The sequence below is a fragment of the Aedes albopictus genome, chromosome 2, assembly GCF_035046485.1.
Source record: "Aedes albopictus strain Foshan chromosome 2, AalbF5, whole genome shotgun sequence".
In the NCBI taxonomy this organism is placed as follows: domain Eukaryota; kingdom Metazoa; phylum Arthropoda; class Insecta; order Diptera; family Culicidae; genus Aedes; species Aedes albopictus.
The window spans coordinates 518561727-518584288 of NC_085137.1; the positions used below are offsets into that span (position 1 = coordinate 518561727).

A 22562-nucleotide genomic window follows, 5' to 3' on the forward strand; every position below is an offset into this window, starting at 1 on the left:
TCAAAGAATTTCTCCTGAAATACTTACGGAACCTTTGAGAAAATCAAATTTAAAATTCGTCTGGGGATTTGGCACGAAATTTCTCGAGCGATTCTCGCAGACATTTCTCCAGGGAGGCTATCAGGAAGTTATCTTATTTATTAAGAAATTGTTCAAAAGATTCCACCGGATGTTTCTACAAGAATTTTCACAAAAAAATAAGAAATTTCTGATGATGATAAACCTGGACGAGAATTTTCTGCAGATATTCTTTCAAAAAATCTTTCAAGAGACAATTTTCTTTAGGGATGCCTTCAGAAATTCCTCTACAGATTCCTTCAAAAAAATTTTCAAGGGGTTGATACTTCTATTTCTCAATACTAATTCTCTATTTTTTCCTGGGTTTCTCCTGGATAATCTTCAATAAATTTCTAAACAAAATGCTCCTAAGTTTTCTTCACAAATTATTGTAGATTCCTGCAAAAATATATTTCAGGATTACGGATTAGTATCTGTCATGGATTCTTATAGAAACTCCTGTAGAGATTCGTTTAGAAATCTTTCCAGCGATTCTTCCATAAATTTTTCTGAGAATTCCTTCAGAAATTTTTCCATGAATTTCATCAGAAATTCTTGCTGAAATGTTTCACGGGTTTTTTGTTAGATATACCTCCGGATCTTCCTGCAGGAATTACTACAGAGATTCTAACATCATTTTATTTAATGATTCAGCAGGATTTTTCCAGAGATTTCAGCAAAGTCATATGGATTTCTTCAGGATTTCCTCCTGTTATTTCTCCATGGCCATGATTCGTCTAATGTTTACTGAAAAAAATCTTGAAGGGTTTCTTAGAAATATTTTGATTGAACTTTAGAAGAGACCTTTTGTAAAGTTAATGGAAAATACGGTTAAAACCAATTGAATAAATCATTGAAAATTTGTAACATAGATTGTTTGAGGATCCCTGAAAATCGTCAAGTGAATAAAAACACAGAAAATTTGAAATCGAGGGGAATTTCTAACTTAGAAACACCAAATTCCAACTAAAGAAACATAAAAAAAGAATTAATCATCACATTTTTAGCAAATTGACAATGTTCAATTGTCGTGGGGCGCCAATCAGGATGCTTGCCAAGGGCGCCATTGGACCACGCTACGGCTCTGACAGAAGGTCATACTATTTTCTATTATTATTAGAAATTAGTTACCAGTGGTGTGCAGTAGATATGACTACTTCGTAAGGAACAATCTATAAAGTACATCATTTGAAGGGGGAGGGCTCTCGACTGCACATATCTATATTGTTGCTACTCCGTGATTGACCCGCACCAATGTCAGTTTCTCAATAAATCAAATGAAATGAAGCTTCAGAGATTCTCATTAACAGTATAATAACGGCACCGGCCACGCACTTGCAGTCAGGCTGGAGAAGAGGGAAGGAATATTAGTACTCACCTTTGTTATGTGAACGACCATGTTTGCCGTGTTTGAACGACCATGTTTGAAACTATGGATTCAAAAACGCATAGTTTTATGAGGATTTACAATATAAGACAATTTTAGAGTAGCAGTAGTGGCTGTCTATTAAAAAAATATTTCAAAAACTACATATTATACATTTCTTATTGTTCTTATTGCCGAATTCTTTGAATTTTTTGATGAAAAATATAAAAACAGAGTACTCCTATAACCAGTTCGATCGCTGCTGCCATAAGGTACAGACGGAGACAAACGTGCGCTCTGCAGTGCGGGTTCGCTTTGTATCAGCTCGTGTTTATTGAATTATTTTTCTATTGTTTGGGCCGGTGGTGCTTTCTGTGCGTTGGAATAGCATCCAAAAATCGGTATGGGCGAATGGTTGATAGAAAATACCGTTCAATTTCGGTTCCCTACGACAAGCCCACGTCCGTCGTGGGTTGAGATTGCTGGCTTCATTAAGCAATTAAATTCGGATGTTACGCTGATGGAGACCGTGTATAAAACGGCCAATGACCGGTCTCTGTTCATCAAATTTACATCCCATGATGCCATGATGGACTCGCTTAACAAAAACACGGAATCTCGACCCTTCGTATATAGCAGTGGACGATCAGTGGATGTATGTATGGCTGTGGCGGGCAGCAATATGCGGTACGTCCGCGTTTTCGACTTGCCGCCGGAGCTACCAGACGGTACTTTGTTATCGGTTCTCGAAGCATACGGAAAGACAGACAGAATAGTTCGGGAAAAATTTCCCGCGGATATGGGCCTCGACCATTTGTGTACTGGAGTGCGTGGAGTGTTTATGGACGTGGAAAGGGAAATACCCCCATCAATTGATGTCGCGGGTCGAAAAGCAAACGTATTTTACGATGGCCTGAAAGACACTTGTTTTTTGTGTCACAAAACGGGACATCGAAGGGACACCTGTCCGCAACGAAAATCTCGGAACCCGAAGAAAAATAAGGAAGCGCATGTTCAACAAACAGCATCATATGCCACGGTGGTCTCCGGAGAACAACGAAAATTGAATGAGGAGCAGTTGGCGGAGGTATCGGAAGACGATGTGATCGAAGTCCTTGAAGAAGAATTGCTGGAAATCCCCGCGGAAACGGAAGAAGCACAGCAGGCAGAGGCACACACTTGTGCGACCGGATCAGCTCGAGAAAAAGAAATGCGAAGAAAGGAGAATATGGAGAAACTGGAGGAGGCTGCTTACGTAATTAAAGAAGCCATTGAAAATCACACAGCGAAAGAACGTCGGAAGCAGTTTGCGAATTCGAGCTCAAACTCTGGTTCACTGCCGAAAAAGAAGGTCGCCCGTAGAACCTTTTATTGATTTTTTTTTTTCAAGAAGCATTTTTTGTAACACATTTTGTTAATATGGTTATCGGCTCGGTAGAGCTTTTAATTAAGCAAGTGAGCCTTATAAATAAACGATATGAAAAAAAAAAAAAATATACTCCTATAACCCCGAGACTATGAAAACGTGAAAAAAAACTAATATATTTACATGTTTACTGCACCTTTTTACAATTTGCCCCTTTCAATACATTTTTCCTGAAACCTGCAATTCAGTACTTTCAAAAAGAAATTTCAAATCGGTCACCTGGTTCAAAAGTTAGATATGAGTAACTCTCGCTGAGACCTGCCCACTATTTAAACCTTATCTTCAAAAATGTTTTAGGTGGCGATTTTCTGAAAGTCCTCTTAAACTTAAGGAAAATGCATTTGGTTACTCAAATTGATTTACAAAACCGCAGATAACAGATAACTTTTGATAAAAAAAAATACATCTCTATTTTTTTGATATGTTATGTAGAATTGTCTCAGCTTTCAATTGATGCAAAAAATTTAAAAATTGGTGGTTGCCATCATGGTGAAAACAAATTTTGGTATAAAAATCCAAGATGGTAGCCAAAATCAATATGGCCGACCCAACCTTTTATAATTGTCAATAGTAGCTCTATCTTTCCTCTTTTCATTAACATTTCGTTTTTGAGTTGGTTTTAGGCGAAACTTTCGAGTTATAACGGTTTAAATGAGCCACAATTTGACCAAAATCGAGGGGTCTGCAAAAAATGTTGTGGCTTTAACTAACGGGAGTCCATTAATTTGAATAGTAACCAAATGCATTTTCCTTACATTTTTAGCGAGGACTTTCAGAAAATCGCCATCTGAAACATTTTTGAAGAAAAGGTGTAAATAATGGGCCGGTCTCAGCGAGAACTACTCAGATTTTTTTATTAATATTTATAAAACTTCTTGGACCACTCTGTCTAAAAACTTATCACTGTAACGATGAAATAAAATTAAAAAAAAATGTCTAATTATTTTCAATGAACCACAAACACGACATTCATTACCACATTTGGAAATTCGTGCTTTCTCCCAGTTGAGATATTACATCAAGAAGAATTATTTTTATTATTAGCATTATTGTTATTATTATTATGTTTATTCATGAGGCCTTTGTCGGAAAGGCTTCTACGCCTCGGAGGAAGTAAAAGTAGAAAAAGCATAAAAAGAAAGAGTCAAACATAACTTTCCCGTTAGAAGTTTTAAAATTTCCCTCAGAAGAGAAAGAGCACGATTTCATCAGTTTGTATCCCGCTGTCATTTGTTATTGAGAAACTGTGTTACCGTATTGTCCTCTGAAGTAAAAAATGGATAATTTTCTTTCTGTCGAGTCAAACACATGAAAATATATCAGTGTCTAATTATTTTATTTTATTATAATTTAAATTTTGTCAGTCTTAAACATTGTTCTAATCAGATAACTATTATTGAATTGTCTAAATTATATAATTTCAAATTAAATTTATCAACTATTAAAATGATTCCATTTGTTTTTAAAAGTAAAGTGTTCGAGTTATTGTCTAATTATTAGTTGGAAATAAAATATAACTTACTGAAAATAGTAAGGTTAGTTTAGGCTTTGTATAGTACCATTACATAATGTTCTAAAAAATCCAAAATTATTGTGTAAACTGTAAAATAGTAGTACGTATTGTATCCTCAATTCATGTTTAGTGTAGTGCATGAGTTCATGTACATGATAAACATTTTATTCGTATACTATCAAATATTTATTTATCGCTTTAATAAACAATTAAATAATCGCTTGTCTAACATTATTGGCGAACAATGTTATGGCGTCTGGAAAATTACGCGGTTAAAATTCGCTAATTGGCATTTACGATCGGAAATGCGATGTTATATAAACTTTATTTTGTACTTAACGAAAATATAATTTATATTATTCTTTCCAAAAAGGAAATATTAATCATGAATCTTCAAAAAGTAGTTACCTTCCCTAACTTCATACTTAGAAGTTTTTTGCGTTTTTTGACATTCAATTTGCTCCATAAATTACTAGTTCCTTCAATCAAAAGATATTCGTCACATAAATCTATGTTTTGATGATGCTGATCTTTGGCTAGACTGTCGGTAATGTCTGCTTCTGATTTTTGATTTTTTTCGGAACGTGAATCCCCGGATACAAAACCACTTTCTGGCCTTGAAAGCGTTTGGTTTTGGTTAGTCCACTGGAGTTGATGGAACCATCTAGCAACCTTGGCAGTTGATGAGAGCTGTAACGATAAATAGTAGAGACATAATAATTGAGGTTTTTTGTTTTTCAATTAAACAGCGAAAATTCTGAATACCCTATATGTGTGCTCTTGCTTATAACAGGGGCTTGAAGAATATAGGGTATGTGTGCCATCAGTAATCTCACGCTCCCATTTTCATCCTATTCGAAAACAAGCGATTACGGCACCGATTGATTCCGTTCTTTTTGTTTTCATGAGTGCTCACTTCTAACATAAAATACAAAAATAAGAAACAAAACAAACAGCGCTTCAATCCTTTGTTTTTCGTAGGATGAAAATGGGAGCCACATGCTTAATAAGGGAACTAATACCCTATTTTATGCAATTCAGTATCATAATATCCATTTGAAAGGACTAATTTTGGTATCATAATGGCCAATTTTTCCGAACTGGTTCATTATGCAACTGAAATGAGTTGCATTATGAAAAATAGTTGCATAATGTCCATTATGCAACTCATTTGGGTTCAAATGAGTTGTATAATGAAAATAATCATTGCATAAAATTTTGTATGGAACTCGTTGCAAAACTTGAAACTGTCGCAGTTCTTTTATTTTGGCCAATGCCTCCTTGAATGCTCGTCCGCCGTTCCAAATGTTCTGGTGATAATGATCATGTCGTCCGCAAGGCACGCAAATTGATCGGATTTCATGTAAATTGTGTGTCAACCAGTCTTGTAAACATTCGACACTTTTCACTACCTTCATTTCGGTGCCACAGTCCTGACACACGACTTGCTTTGTTACATTCATGCGCTACCGTTACCTCTTACACACAACACGAGCGGTTGTACGAAGATCAATAAACATAAACAAGGGCCAAATCAATGTCGTCTGACACGATGACATTTGTCTAATTTTAGCTTTTCACGTGGATTTCAGCCAATTCCGATTATGAATGTTAATATTAGTTTATTCTTGCTCTTTGAATTGAATTCGACACATATATGGCCAATACAGCTCTCATTGTGGAAGAAGACAGGAATAACAAAAGCCGAACCGTCTCCCGAAGCCGCAATCGTTGTCAAGCGCATTCGTTTGACATTTTTGTTTCGTACGGTAGTTTGATTGCTTGTGTTGCGAATGTCGGAGACAAAGGCGGCCGAATATCGACGAAAAGGTGTCAATGACTGTGATCTCTAACAAGACTGGTGTCAACTGTTGAGCCTGACCTACCACGTTACTCATTTCTGAGCGATGTTGAAGAGTAGGCATGACAGCTCGTCATCTTCTCGCAGTCCAAATGAACTGGAATAGTTCATCTGAATTCCTTACGCATTTTTACATACCATCCAACATTGCCTTCAAGGAAAGCCGTTCTCGACCATGGATTTCCGTAGCTGTCGTATGCCGTCTTGAAGTTGATGTAAAGACGATGAAAGATGATAGCATTTTGTAGACGGCATTCAAAATGGGGATCGATCGGAAGTTCTAACATGGTCGATTTTCTTTTGAATCGACGATGCTAAGATCAACTATCATACTACCATGATTTAAATTTTGTTGGTTTTGAGCAAGTGAATGTCATCCTGAATTTCCCCCAGTGTGAGTGTTTGAACATTTCCTTCCTCTTTAGTTTGATGTAGAGGTTTCCTCCGCTGCCTTGTTTCCCCGTGCTTACGTTCCCCATGGCGTTTTGGTGCTCATCGAAGTGGTGCTTCCACCTTTCGATAAGCTCATGTCCATTCGTCAAGATGCTTCCCTCCTAATCCTTGCATATCTTTGCTCGCGGCATGAAGCCGTTGTTGGATTGCGTTGAGCAGTTCCATTTTCTCGCACTTCGCTTCCTTCAGACGACTTTTTTTTCTCGAAAGAGGTGTTACTGCTGTTCCCTCTTTTGTGTATCGTACCACGTTCTGCCAAGTTCCACACTGCAGCATTATCGCCCGCACTGTTTTCTTCTCAATGGAGTGAAACGGTTGAAACTCACATACAGCTGGTTTGAAGCCAAGTTTAGTGCTGCGCATGGTGCTGTCGAATAACCGGTTTCATCAAGCTCGAAACATACAGGGCATAGACAACATGATCGGGACAGGCAAAATTGTCACTTTTTAAGAAAAGTTCAATTAGCTGTAACTTTTAGAAATATGCATCAAATATTCTAAAATTGTCATTGTAAGTTGATCAACTAGTTGTGCATCAGTGGACAAAATTTGGAAAAGATCGGGCTATTCTGCACGAAGTAATAAGCATTTTAGATAAAGGTAAAATTATCCGATAGCCAACTTTGAGTTGTTATATCTCCGGATTCAATGAACCGAATGAAACAAAATTTTGTCCATTTATGACTTATATAATGAGCTCTTAAAAACGTTTGACTCAACTTCAAATTATTAACAAGAGAAAAAGTTATAGCGATTTCATTAATTTTATGATTTTTTTTAGTAAATTGGCTTATTTTTAATATGCATCCCATTCCTTTTTCAATGAATTGCCGCCTATGTTGTTACTGTCTTTCAAAACATATATGTATTCAAGACAATTAGAGGAAATTTGAATGAACTATAATTAGTACCTTAAATTTTGAAACGATGTTGAAATTTAAGAATTTTTTTTTTCTTCCGTGTTAAGAATTTTAAGTTTTGTCAAAAGTTTTTGAAAGCTCATTATATAAGTCATAAATGGACAAAATTTCAATGCATTCGGTTCATTGAATCCGGAGATATAACAGCTCAAAGTTGGCTGTCGGATAATTATACCTTATTTTTAGAATCTTTATTTTGTGCAGAATAGTTCGAGAGTTTTTGACGCAGCTTGACCATCACATGTAGTAGTCATAGCTCAGGACCTATGAGTAATAGGTCCTGACATCGATTATGGTGAAGATGTGCCGTTCATCAGAACGTGGTCGATTTGATATTGAGTCTGCTGTGGTGATCTCCAAATCTAACGATAAGGAAAGCTGTGTTCGAAAAAGGTGCCACGAAAGGTCTTGTTGGCGATATTGTGGATTTACCGGCTGCTTGTATTCTACCGGTTACTTAAGTAGCCGTTTTCATATCAAAATCAACTTGATTGTCAAAAAATGAATGTCGCTGAGTAGCTAGTGGCAACGAGGAATAGCACATTCAATAAAAATGTTTAAAATCATTCTTAAGTTACTCCTTTTATAAAACGCCTACTTTGAAGGCCATACTGTAGCGACCGGTAGAATACAAGTAGCCGGTAGATCCACAATATAATCGAGCAGTCGTAGGTCGTCTTCGTATTTTCTGCTAATGGGCATGGGCAATGGACTTTACTATTGTCGATCTGAATACCTCCTGGTCTACCCGCGCATTTAGGTCTCCTATGATGAACTTGTCATCCATTTTTTGTTTGCTGCGATCGTTGCCATTGTTCTCCTTTTGCATTATTTTTAACTGACTTTCCGTTGCATTTTTTACGGCTGGATAGCAGATCCGGGCAACCCTCTAACTTTCCGGAAGACCGTGGTGCACAGTTGAACTTCACTGACACTCGGATGTTGATCAGCGGCCCCTAAAATGGGGTTCAAATACACAAGCTTGCAGAACCAGACCTCCCTATCTTCCTTAATTATTCAGGACGCGCACTGTAGCAAAAAGTACAACACTACCAAAAAAAACAGCAGTAGTAAAAATACACAGAAACAGTGCTGAAAAATTCATTTAGTCATATCTAAATTCAACCACCTACAGCTCATTTTACATTCACCATTTTACATGGCATTTTTCGAAGATAGTCCGTGACATTTACCTTAAATTTTCGAAAAATAGCAGTTTTTAAGTGACTTTCTTGCAGAACTGGTCTAGCCGCACAAGTTTTTCATATATCATATTCTCTGGTTCAGCTTCTAAAATAAGCTGTAGGTGGTTGAATTAAGTTATGACTAAATGAATTTTTCAGCACTGCACAGAAATAAAAATTAAAAAACCTCGCTAGTCGTAGAGAAGTGGAACCATCTCGGCAGGGCTCCTATTTTTGACACTGCTATAACTCAGCCAATTTCAAACCAATTGACACAATTTTTGAAACGCGGTGAGATACGTATAGGGTAAAAACACTAGACTTCGCCCCCCCCCCTAAAATTCTGCTTCAATCTTCGCCACTTCAAACATAAAAAATGAATTTTGTATTGAGAGAGTGAAGACTAGAGCAGTGGCGAAGTCTAATGGTATTTAGCCGTTTACAAAATTTCAAGTTAATTGGTTTGTAATTGAATTATAGTGAAAAGTGCCCAAAATACCGGCCACTGTTCAAATGGCTCGCTACCCTATACAGCGTGTGCGCGGTGCTGTTCTGGGCTCAAACAGGCGCATGTCCTGAAAGGTTAACCCTCGAGTGATCGCGTTGTTGTATTTTGTACAACACGTTGAAAAAATGTCGCTTTTTGTATTCAGCATAAGTGTGGTGTTTTTGGCTGAGGTGGCTAACCGCGCAAGTTACGGAAGGTAAAGTTGTTGGTTAAAAAAATGATGATGCGACCTTTTCATTTGATCTACACATACTGGAAAACCAACACTTCGCGGGTCTAATGATCAGATGATAATCGGATATGACAATAAAAGCATAGAAAATAAACATTTTATTTTATTGTATCTTTTCCATATAGCTAATTTTAGTTTGCATTTTTATTTTCGGGTTACTCCTGTTATAATACAAAATCTTACTGCTACATTTTGCTGCATGTTCACCGGCATTTTACTTTGTAGTATGACGGGCCCACTGTGTGCGTTGAACTTGGCTCATTATTTGACTACGATTTGGAACTTTTTCACTAGTACTACGAGTAATAAAGCTTGGTGTCGCAGGTAACCTGCGAGTAACAGTTCCGCTTTCATCAGTTACTTTCAATGTTACCAAGCCAGGAATGGAAGTTTGCTTCTCTTTTGAATCTTTGAGTATTGACACATTTTTACTGCTACCTTCATTACATGCGCTGCCGGACAGTTCCATAAATGAGGCAGATTTTCTGGTTGGCGTTTTTGCAACTTCCATTTGTTCGTTAGGGTTAACAGGTACAATAACTTTGACTTTTCCATCAGTATCCATCGTGGTTAGGGTTCCAACTTGCGATAACGGTTTAATGAATTGCGTTGGTTCACTTGCAAATGATTGATTGTCTCGTTGTGATTCTGCATCGATTTGATCAGTTTTGCGATCGATGTTATCATTGCTTGGATTCACATGTTGATCAGTACGGTTAAGTTGAAAGTCCATATGTGTTGTCTTATTTGCAGATGGTGATTTTGCGCCATCAGTAACAATTGCATGAGAGCTAAAACCAGGAGCGTTCTGATTAGCATACATAAAAGTATTTGCTTGTTGCTGATTTGATCCAATATTTGTCGTAGGCATTGTGGGATACATGGAGCTTATATTGGAACTCGTTATTTGACTAAGAATATTTTGATTTAGTTTTAAAAGTTCTTGTGTTGAAAGTGATCCAACCGTTGAACCAAGCATACTAGGTGAGGACTGTAAATTGTGCAATTGGTTGAGTGTTGAATAACTTCCACTAGTAGTGTTATTTAGAGATTGTTGTAAAGTAGTCACTGTTGGTTGACTAGCTTTGGTAAAGTGGTGCATTGAAGGATAATGATGACCCAAACTGCCTAAGCTGAGGATATCGCTGAGCATTTGATTATTCTGAAAATAAGGATACTGAAGATAACGACCAATGAATAAAATTACATGAAATTTGTACTTTTAGCATTGACATGCAGTCTAATACAAACACATATCAAACATGCATTAAAAATTTTACTCACCGTTTAAGGGTATGTTTCCAATATCACACGAACATCACTCACATATATTAGTTGTTCAATACGCGAAAATATGCACTGTTATAATTGATTTGCCGTTCTACAGTTTTTTAATGAATCAGTTCAAGCAAAACATAAAAATTGTTAATTGGTAGTTGAAAACGAGTACACTGCCAAATGTAACACAACACATTTCATAATGATGCCTTACCTGAGGAGCTAACCCGATAGCTGTTGTAGATATTGCAGGTCGATCAGGCTCATGGTACCCTCCAAGAGAAGCAATATGTTCAAGCAATTCACGATTTTGCTGCAGTAGTTGCTGAATACGAGCCTGTGAGTAAGTATAATTAAAAAAAAATAGTATCAATTTAACTATTTTATCAACTTTAAAGATTTGTTATTATTATTACTATTTAATAACGACACTTTACCATTATTGTGGCATTTGTGTCATAAAAAACTGGTGGTAACATCACAATGTTGCCATTTATTAAAAGGATAAACTATGTTGCTCCAAAATCATACCTGTGCTTCGATTCTAGCATTGGTTTCACTAATAAGTTGTTCTCGAACAAGCATTAGTTGAGTCAGGACTTGTCTTGTATTGAGTTGCTGTTGATCTAGCTGCTCTTTTAGGTTTATTATCTCTTTTGATGCAGAAAGAGGAGTCTTTTTGAGTATTTCCGATGAATCCTAAAATGAAAAATGTGAATAACATCAAGAAACGATCTAATACAGTTTAAAGGGTCCTTACAGGTGATCGCTGGGATGATATGAGATTTGCAGTTGATTCTAAATCCAGATGTGTGGGCCTGAGCTGCCGTGGTGATTCTTGACGTGATGTTACATTGTCTGTAAAAAAAAAAACGAAAAGATAGCAGATTAATTGTTGACTTATTCCTTAACTCTAATAGAATGTTGGGGTCAATATGACCCAGACAGGCAGTACTAATAGAACAAGTTCTTGACTACTTCTGCGAATATATTATGTCATGGCATTGCTTCTTCCAAAGACTTCCAAATTGCATTGCTACTGCCAAAGAGCTGTCTCTGTCAACAACCATTATTTTACGTGTGTATATCGTGTGGCAGGGGCACGAAGATACTTAATGCCCAAGGATGTCAAGTAAATTTCCTTCACGAAAAGTTCCTGGACCGACCGGGAATCGAATCATGGCCATGCTTAATACGCAAGCCTTTACAGCTGTGAAATGCTCAAGAGCAGGGCTCAGTACAAATAATTACAATCTATTTGCAGTTTCAATAACAGGGTGATAAACTTTTGCAGCCTGCGACCCACTTTTTATTTGCATAGAATATGGCGACCCACCAGCACGTATTTCCATAACATACGTCATTTCAGAAATTTTAGTTTTTTTTTATTAATTTCATTGTTATATAAGTGTAATTGTGTGAAAATGTCTATTCAAAGGTTACGGGTTAGATTCCGTTACGTAAGTTTATTTTTTAATTTACAGCTCTCTTTTTGGTTCAAATACACATTTGTAAGTTTTAGTCAATTCTCTGTCTTAAAAATTAAGGATAAGTTGGCAAGTCTATATAAATAAAAATGGAATGGTGTTTGTATGTCACGAATAGGCTCGGGAACGCGTCAACAGATCGACATGATTTTTTTACTGTTGCATTGCGCTAGGCCTCCGACGTGTTCGAACGGAAAAATAATTAGAAAAATTGACTGGGAAGGCAAGAAAAACGGGAAAATCTCAAATTCCATTTTGAGGGACTTTCTTCATGGAACCGGATGTCAAAAAAAAAAACAGAGTAGGCAGGCAGGACGACGTTTGCCGGGACTGCTAGTTTCTAATAAAAATTTAAACTTTCCGGCTCAATGTAATACTTCAAAAATCCTCATATTTTAAGGATTCTATCACACATTTTAAGGCTAAAGAAAACCTAAAAATTCATAAAAAAAATGCTATATATACTGACAATTTTACGCTTCTGCTGAATTTCAAGAATATCCTTTGAAAAGAATTTCAATCGTGTTTTACGTACATAAAGTTCGAGACATATGAATCAGAATGGGCTAAAAATGCCCCCATTAATTGTTTGTTTTAGTGAATTCTGTAAATGTTCTGATTTCGGAAGAAAAAACCAAATTCTACCGAAGTTCGATAAAAATAAATGTACATAGAATTTGGCGGCGAACACCTAACAAAATTAGTATTTCTCGCCTGATTTTCGGTTCTCCTGAAATTCTAACTGTTGAGCATGGCACTTTATTTCCAGCGTGTAAAATAATCTAAAGATGCAAAAAGATATCTAAATTAATAGAAACATCCCAAAATCTTCTAGAACTTGTTGTTTTAGAATCGATTTCAGAACGGCAGCAGTAATTTTAATATTCAATAAAAATGTATAAATAAGGCTCGTAATAGTTTGAATAGAAATAAAGAAAAACCTTATTTCTAGAAAAAAAAATCCGAGGATTCTTATTGGTTAATCTCGAAAAGCGAAACTGAATGCATTTTCTCATATATTGGTTTTTGATTCATCAAATGACGGATCGATAATCTCTAAATCGGTTTTCATTCACATTTAGAGGAATGTTCAAGGTTGGTCGAAAAACTTTTTAATTCTTATAAAAACCATTTTTAATCGAAATTTCTTTTAAAAAATGGTTTCTAAAAATGAGGGAAACATTTTCTACTCAGAAAGAAAATCAGAATTTAACTTGATGTTTCCTCTGAATGTGTATGGCAGCCAATTTTAAAAATATTGCTCCGTTATTTAATAAAAAATTAAAAACCAAAATGTGAAGAAATGCATCCAGTTTCATCTTAAGGATATTTAATACATGATTGTCTAAACCTCCGCGACCCACCAAAAATCAGCTCGTGACCCACTGGTGGGTCGCGACCCATAGTTTGAGAAACGCTGGTTTACACAATCTATTTAGAGAAAAAGCCTAATACATAAAATTAAATTTCAAAATCGTCATTCACAAGATTTCGCCAAGGCGCAAAGAAATTCATTGATTTAACTTTTTTTTATCAAAAACTTCATCTAACATCACACAACAAGTGCTTCAGCTTTGAACGTAAAATCGAAAGTTATATTTGCTCAATAAATCCAATTCTAATAACAATTGTAACATAAAACATGTAATCCTTCCAGAGCAAATAGTGTGAAAAATACTTCAAGATCGATTATAAGACAATCCAATTGATTTCTTAACAATAGAACAAATCTCATAATCTTCTGGTGTTGATCACTACCGTCTAAGATAAAAAAAAAACGACAAACGCACGTTGGCACAGCATGAGCAACATTCAGCTTCATTTATGATTTATTACTTAGCTGGCAAATCGTACCCACCTCTGAGAATCTGTGAATGTCAAAAAGGTTTACACTTTTCCATAAGACGTCATCATATACCTTGAATTAGTGGAATCGTGCACGGCTTCGCTTTTCTCTCAATATAAAAAGAAATCGAAAACGACAGCCATATAGCGCTAACGCTTATGAGTCGCATTGAAACGTATGATAGTTTACTACATTTTCAGATTTTCTTTTCGCATGGTACTACATACACAACAAAAATCACAGTAAGCACGATCGTAAACGAAGAGTATTATAGATTAGTGCGCATGTGCATAAGCTACTAATCATTAAGTAGATAAATCAGCTTCAACGTTCCATCTGTGCTCTATGATGTAGTGCATGGAATGTCGCTAACAATCGATAACTTAACCGTTGTAAATATAAACAAAATTAATCGAACGTGAACCAATTCAATCCAAAGTTATATCAATATTTTTAAAAGTTTTGTTTTGTTTCATTCTTGTCAATGTTATACCAATAAAATAGAACCTTTTCGATTATATGTCAGAAGTAATTTATAGCAATACTTTGGATTTTTACGATGGGGGAATGTGGGGTAAATTAAATTTTGTTTGAAAAGCATTCAGGTTGGAGTGAAAGAATTTGTCTGAAAATTGTCTTACCTACTGCGTTTTTTGACGTATGAAGTCAAAGTCTCCCTGTTCAAAACGTATGAAAAATTCGTTTTTCAAGAACTTTTCATTTATCATTGTCTTTTGCCTCATAAAAATATTTAGGCGAATTAAGGGGGGGCTTGGTGGTCTAGTGGCTACCGCTTCTGATTCGTATGCAGAAGGTCATGGGTTCAATCCCTGGCCCGTCCTTTTCATCCTACTTTGTATCTTTCTATCCACTTTCTCTCACTCTCTCTTCTCTACATATACAACTCATGTATATTCATATGTTCATAGCCATCGCTAGAACCAGAAACGAATTGAAAAAAAAGTCGTTTCCCTCCCTTCCAACTTCCACTCACAGCACAGTGTATATATAACGCCTATAAGTTATGCAACCAAAGCGTACTGTGCCGCTTGACCTTATTCACCTTATTCACCACACGAACACTATAAATAACCCTATCCATGGATCGCATCACCGACCCAACGGTGACTCCCAGATCTCCCATCCTTTCCGTCTAACACAGTGATCCTCAGCCTAACTCTCTATGCGGGCCAAAATTGAATTTTGAAAAGAGACTGCGGGCCGCAAGTCATTTAAGAGTTAATTTTCAATGATTTTTAAGATTTAACATAACATATATTTTTTGATTTTTCGAAATGTGTAAAGAATAAGCATTAGTTAAAACTCACAAATAAAAACAAAATATTTTTTTTAACATTGAACAAGAGCAAAAAACTAAACAAGCTGGAGTTATCAGGAGATTTTATTTTACTTGGAAACAATTTGAAAATCGTATGGTATTGAAAACACAAAACAGTTTTTGCAGTTTTTGGTATTCATAATGTTGGAATAATATTTCAGACGAGTTACTTGAAGTCACAAAGTGGCTAGAACAATATGGTCCTTTTTAAGAATATTGTAGATAAACTTACAGCGTACTTATAGTGCAGATTATATGTGCAGAATTGTGGAAGAACCTCTGGATCCAGTTTTGATAAATTTCCGAATGGAGTTTCTTACTGCAGCTTAAGGATTTCCTGAGAAGTATTTAAAAAAATCTTGGAACTGTGAGTTTTTTTGAGACTTCTCGAAGATTTTGAGAAATCTCAGAACGATTTCTTCAGAAGCCAATGAAGAAAAATTATATGATGTTCTGATATTCTGAGCGATGTGGACAAGTATTTATTTGTAGCCGATTTAGAATAGATATTTTAAGAGGAATTACCAAAAGTATTGCTAGGAGAAGAATAAAGAGTATCTTGCCGAATCCCTGAAGTTTTTAGCGAAATTCCGCAACACTTTTTTTTAAGAAATTATAGGCAACAATTCTGTGAAAAATTTTGAAATAGTTTCCTAGCAGAAGTGGTGAATATTAAGTATACAAAAGGAAGTTTTTTAGCCGATAGAAACAAAATGGAATTTTTTAAGTTAATTTTCGTGAATTTAAATAAATTACTAATAACAAGTTCAAAATCCATGGCAGAGAATCTGTGGCATTTAGCCTAAACTCATTATTCAAGCGAAACATAGTTTCGAATATTTTTGAAACAATATTCAAAAAATTAGCCTCTTACAGTTTGGAAAACTTTCAAAATTAAAACTGCTTTTGAAAAACTCTTTATGATATTGGCAAAATCCATTCTCATTAAAGTTTTAAAATATGGTGAAATTTCTGATTTTCATTATGGAATCTTTACGTGGGCCGCTTTCTTATACATTTCAAAATCAGTTCGCGGGCCGCACAAAATCTGGTCGAGGGCCGCAGTTTGGTGACCACTGGTCTAACAAATACCCCAGTCCGTGCGGGTTGTGGGACGCAGAGTGCTCTCGGTCTCTAGTAGCAACAACCAGTACACTCTAACATTCCTTTCCCTTCCCAGCTGACTATAAGGACTTGGCCGGCGCCGTTATTGATCAAATATGCATGAGCTGCTAAAATTGCACTTTGAGAATAAGTGGAATGTCCCAGCCCCTTATTCAGTTGGATCACAGTGCAACTGGTACCATTTCAGATCAATCATGGAGGAGCAACCATTGACATGTATAGTCAGAATTGATCGTTTTGATCGATAAAAATATTTAGGCGAATTAAAATGACATCTACAAACTGTTGATGTCGTAGTAGTTTCGTACATGTAATGAACTTTCTAATAAATGTATCTAACTCTCAAGAGAAATCTCTAAATCCGAATTTGGCATTGAAGTTCTTATAATCATTCACATTTATGCATAAATAAATAATAAAATAAAACCAAAATTTGGTGAATCGTATGAATTTGGAGAATCGTAATTTCAACAATAGATTGATTAATTTTACCCGAAAAGTTGCATTTTGGATTTGTTATTTCCAATTATAACATCATAATGAATAGAAGTTAACGTTTGAATGTCATTGACTGATGAAATCCATCGTCGCATTTGTTTATATTGATAATAATTGCGTTTGATAATACGGACAATATTTTAAAATTGAACGCCAAAAACTGTGAAAATCAATAGTGTGTGTTAAATTTTACCAGAAATCACGGTATGCGGGTACTCTGCCGGCCGCTTTAACATTCGTAATGACAACATTGTTAGAATTAAAAAAAAAATGCATTTATACAATAGCTTCAGTTTTTTTCCAATTGTAAATTTTAAAAAATATGTGCTTACTTTGGATCCGTGCTCAAATCACAAAAAAACTAAGCGGCATCATAAAAGTTTTGAACATAATTTTTATTTTGTTAGAAAATGCATCCCATTACATCACAAGAAATAATCTCGGTGAAAAATAAAGCCGGAAAAAGTTTGCGTATTCAGTTTCAATGGTTTTAATTACCTTTTTTAATTTCTCCCTCGTCGCTAATTCTATCGAAACTTCGATCCTGTTCGGATACATCACAGTGAGATAATTCCGAGTGCTCATCAGCGTGGTCACCACTATCTTGCGTGGATAACTTGTGACAAACCTCGAACGCTTGCCCGACTGTTCGTACAATACGCATTGCTTGTGACTGCAAATAAAAATAATAAAATATTTGTTTAGAACACTTTTCGCACTTATAGTTTAATGCTGTTCATTTAGTTTGGTAATTTGTTTTACTAAAAATACACACACACACACACATACATACTCAATTACCTCAAGGTCTGAATCTAGGCTCCCACTACGTGGGCGTAGCATTTCTTTATCTAAGTATTCATTAACGTTTTGATCGCACTCTAATTTCCTAATATTCTTTCTGCTGCGAGGAAGTGTATCACATTTGATTTTTTCGTCAAACGTTGGTTCTTGAAAGCATATCTTTTTATTGTACTTTTTGTCATTTGAATCGTCGTTGGAAAACTGCATCGAACGCACAGCACGTTGATCCGTTGTGGTGCCGTACGGAATTGATTCCATTTGCATATCACTTGATGGGTATCTGTAATCTATTGAATAATCCCTAGATAGTCCGGGTTTAGATATGGCTGATTTTTGACTCATCCTTGTTTTGTCCTCCACATTAGTCGCAGCTCTAGATGGTTTTATACCGGGTTTATTCGGTGTAAGATCCATATTCCCATGATAAGCACTAGTGGCATTCACTGGTTTTTCATCTCTTGAAGCTTTCCGTATTGGTAAAGGAGTCGAATCTTGAGCTTTCCTATTATCTCTCGTTGATGAAGTTTTGAACGGAATATTTTTCTGCTTATCCTTGCTGTAATGATCACTTAACGATTTTGTTTTCGATAGCCGTTGATTATCTTTATAGTAGAGGATATCTTTCTCTTCGTTGAATAATATATGCTTTATTGGTGCAGGACTTGAAGGGTTCGATGATTTTCGACTGCCTTTTGTATTTTGGCTATAATCCTCTTCATATTGTTCACCGTATTCTGCAAAACCACGTGATTGATATCCATGATTATAATTCTGTGAATATTTTTCATTGTATGATCTCGGGCGACTGTCATAGTATTTCTCATTGCAGCGTAAATTATCACGATGTATATACTGTATTCCATCTTCCATAGATCGGCTCAGATCATGCTCATTTTTATAATCTCCTGTTTCTTCAGAATATTCATTTGAATATCTATGTTTTTGTTTTTGATTTTGCGCTTGATGGCGTACTGAAGGTATATTATCAGTCATAGGTTTCTTCTTCACTGCCCCGGTCATGGGTAAATTTGATGTAGACGTTGGAAAATTGTTTTGTTCATCGTCAATCTCTTCTTCGTAAACATCACTAAGCTGAGATGGTTGGGGTTTGAGTTTTTCTTTTTTAACACTTTTAGAACTTTCTTTACCTTTTGTTTTAGACCACGGAAAAAAGTCCAAAGTACTTTTGTCTTTTTGAGTTTTCGGGCTTCTCGGAGGTGTTGCAAACTGTTGTTCTGTTTCGTCTGGGCCCATTTCGTTTGTTGATAGCTTATAAAACGGTTCATTTCCGGATCCACTTGTAACTGGAGTGTTTGGAGCACTTTTACTTCCTTTTAAAACATCGCCTAAACTGCTCAGTGTTGACCGAGCTTTCCCCATCACGTCATTTTGAAGTTGTCGTAAAGTTGATTCATTCCTTCGTTTACTATTCGGTGATACTAGAGGATCGATGCCTTCTAGCTGCATGTCTTCTGATTTCTGTTTAATCATGATGCACTACCAAGTTTATAGCATAAAATCACTTTGAAAAAAAAAGATCACTTTAACGAGTTCTTAAAATTTTAAAACTTGAAGTTAATATGAGCACGATCGCTCATTGTTCTCGAGCATGATGAATCAAATTCAATAGCCAGTAGTTAATCCAATCCTCTGTGGCACACACCTGAACTCGAGATTTTCTTCTGCCTCGTGTGTCAACACAGAACGAATATACCGATATTATTGTCTGGCGGATAATTATATTCCATCATAACCATCACGACAATCGTCTAAGTAGACAAATCAAACTTGAAGGGTATATTTAGAATAGGTCAAGACTCTCCTGTTGTATTTCTCACTGGTGCAGTATTTAATTATTGCGAAAATTATTTTTATCCGAGACAAACATTTTTCTAGCAAATAATAGCATCACTTTTTTGGTATTTTTAACAATCATTGTTCATTTCGCACGGATTTTCGTTTACCGGTGTACTTGAATCCAGCAATTATTATTTGAATTCATGGGCATCTTCATTTTACTGAGTTCCAGAAGATGATTTGCCATTGCAAGTTAAGAGTATTAAACAGATTGTCGTATCCTGATTCACTGGAAACATCACTCAAATGACAATATCTCGCATATTGCTTTCTGGTGCTTTAAATCAACATGCAGCGTTGCCCATTTATTATATTCTCCTTTCACTTTGGCTTTCCTCGTTATTTTTAGCACAAGCTTAATTTTTTTTATCACTCTAGAATTCCACAATGTCACATGATTCCTACACTAGCAACTGCAAACACCAATCAATGAATATTTTTACGCAGAAAACGAAGGTTTGTATTCCACAAGAATCCTTTTTAGGATGTTATATAATAGGATACTCAAAACCAATGATCCTGTTTAGATTGGTCGGATAATCACCCACTAACACGGAAAACTAAACAACTGCCAATGTCCAGTAAGTATATCACCATTGCGCTCAGCCAAAGATACTCGAATAGCAGCTTATATTCGTCCGATTTATCGCAGGTTTTTATGCACGCATATTCGCGCCTACTCGTGATTTCAAACGAAAGACTCTTCTCCGGGACCCGATAAAGCGTTTCGCACTATTTCGAATACAGGAAAATGTATAATTTACACAGGATAACAATATTGGAAGCTATCGATTTGGTTTTCCATAACAAACCATACAGCTTTGACACTCGGTACGCACTAGCTCCGTGCAGACCACATTGAGAAAAATCTCCGTCTTCTTCGTTTTATGAATTTTTGGTATAATTTTAAAATTCTGCTTCATAAACCTTCGTACACAACGGCGCGCAAGTTTTTTTTTCTCTGACCATCTGTGTTGGTGAGCCAAGCGTGTCTCTTTGTACATGCGAAAGTTCGCAGAAGAGCAAGAGAGGTTTGTCGGGAGAATTGGAAAAAAGTAATAGGTATTCCACGATCCGGACACTGCGGCTTAAGCCGTTGAGAAGAAATGTCTATATACACTTAGTGGGTGTCTATAACGCACATTCGCAGCTACGACAAGTGTTCGTGGAGAACGCAGAAGCACAGCTAGGTGATTCTGTTGCAGAGTTTCGTCTATTTTGCGTCAAATGCTTAATGGAGCACTAAATACCCATTTTGCTGAAAGCGTATAAAATATTCTGAAATTGGTTGAAGTGCAGCTGAACAGTATAAACTTAAATGAAAATGGGAGTTTTTTTTTTCAGAACGATGGAGATAAATAATTTTAATGTATATACGAACAATGTAACGTTTGCTGTTTTTTATCTTAATTATAAGATATTGGTTTATTCTAAACATTCACTCATTTCAATCATGCATAATGGTTGAGTACATTCAATGTTAATTAGTTATAATTATTATGGTTTGAGTAAACAGTATTCACTCTCTGTGCAATGGATGATATTACCTTTTTATTTGTTTTGAATACACAACATTTGAACACATCGCTGCTACCGTCTCTCGCAATATAACTGAAAATCTTTAAATCATTACTGTCGTGAGATACGTAGAAAATGCGATAAATTGGATGACTTAAAATCTCCATTTCCGGTGGGTCGTTCCACTGGTGTTTTTTCTGTAATGATATGAAATAAACATATGTGGAGTTCACAATACTAATGGATGAAAATGCAGTAAAAGTGATCAATGCATCATGTGAAAATGAAAGATATTGATGTTATATTGGATCTTCAATTGCTACCGATAACTTCCACCATGATTGTAGAACATACCTTTCGTCTTTTTCGTTTCAAACACACTCTTACTCCATCCACGGAGATATAGAATGAAACTTTCTTTTTCTTCGCATTTTGAGATTTGCATTCATACTGTAGAAGGAAATATAATCATACAATTTTGTTCAATAAGTACCAATAAATTTCCAAACACTTACTCGAATTCTACGCATTGCTTGAACAATTTCCGTTCTGCTACTGGGGCGGGGAACGATTTGCCAGCCTATTAACTGAAACGAGATTGAAGATAAAGAAATAAAATTAAAACATAAGATGAATGCTTAGATTTATTTATATAAATCCAGGGGTTATATACAGGAGGTGGCCAAAATGTTTGGGATAGGCAACTTTATTTTCTCTCACGAAAAAGTTCAGCATGCTTTAACTTTTCATAGAGTGCATCAAAAAATCTCAAATTTTGATTGTTTGTCGACCTATTTTATGTGCATCTTTGGTACAAATTTGGGCTCGATTGATTAATGTTTCGCAAAGTTAGAACCGTTCGGGTAAAACACTATTTTTTAGACAACTCATTTTTGAGCTGTCATATCTCGAAAACCAGTGAACCGAATTGAATGAAATTTTGAACGTACACTAACAATATGTGAATGCTTCACAAACTATTAAAGTATAGGTACTTTTTAAACGTTGAAAAAAATTTTTTGGATTTTTCTCGAAAAAATGCGATTTTTTTACATCAATGTCAATAAATTTTAGTGTTGATATCCAAAGATTTTCCACTTCTGTTCTCAAATTACCTCTAATCAGATATATTAGAGCCTATTTAGATTGAAGATAGAACACATTTAGTAATTTTTGTGTGGTATTGTAAATTTGACTTATTTTCCAATATATGGGTAAAAGTTTCAACCCGGTATAACTTGATTCGCCGTGAGAAAATATTATATTTTATAACGTCGTATTAAGTATCAA

General features: G+C 35.7%; 2 protein-coding genes across 11 annotated transcripts in view; one reads left to right on the forward strand and one right to left on the reverse strand.

The window, feature by feature from the left end:
• The window catches only part of LOC109409670 (unconventional prefoldin RPB5 interactor-like protein), a 155451-nt gene that overhangs the window by 117353 nt on the left and 15536 nt on the right, over nt 1-22562 (forward strand). The window lies entirely within an intron of this gene.
• LOC109409662 (capon-like protein) overlaps nt 4165-22562 on the reverse strand; it is a 33675-nt gene continuing 15277 nt past the window's right edge. For 5 of the 9 annotated variants that reach the window (XM_062854626.1, XM_062854628.1, XM_062854629.1 and 2 more), the window contains 8 exons: nt 21788-21859; nt 21627-21722; nt 21302-21469; nt 17592-17766; nt 11559-11656; nt 11330-11497; nt 11013-11135; nt 6571-10697 (listed from right to left, as the gene is read on the reverse strand). In XM_062854626.1, the coding sequence (XP_062710610.1) occupies nt 9735-10697; nt 11013-11135; nt 11330-11497; nt 11559-11656; nt 17592-17766; nt 21302-21469; nt 21627-21722; nt 21788-21859 (1863 nt within the window). In that variant the 3' untranslated portion in view covers nt 6571-9734. The other 4 variants (XM_029870129.2, XM_019683132.3, XM_062854623.1 and 1 more) reach the window with 4 other exon arrangements.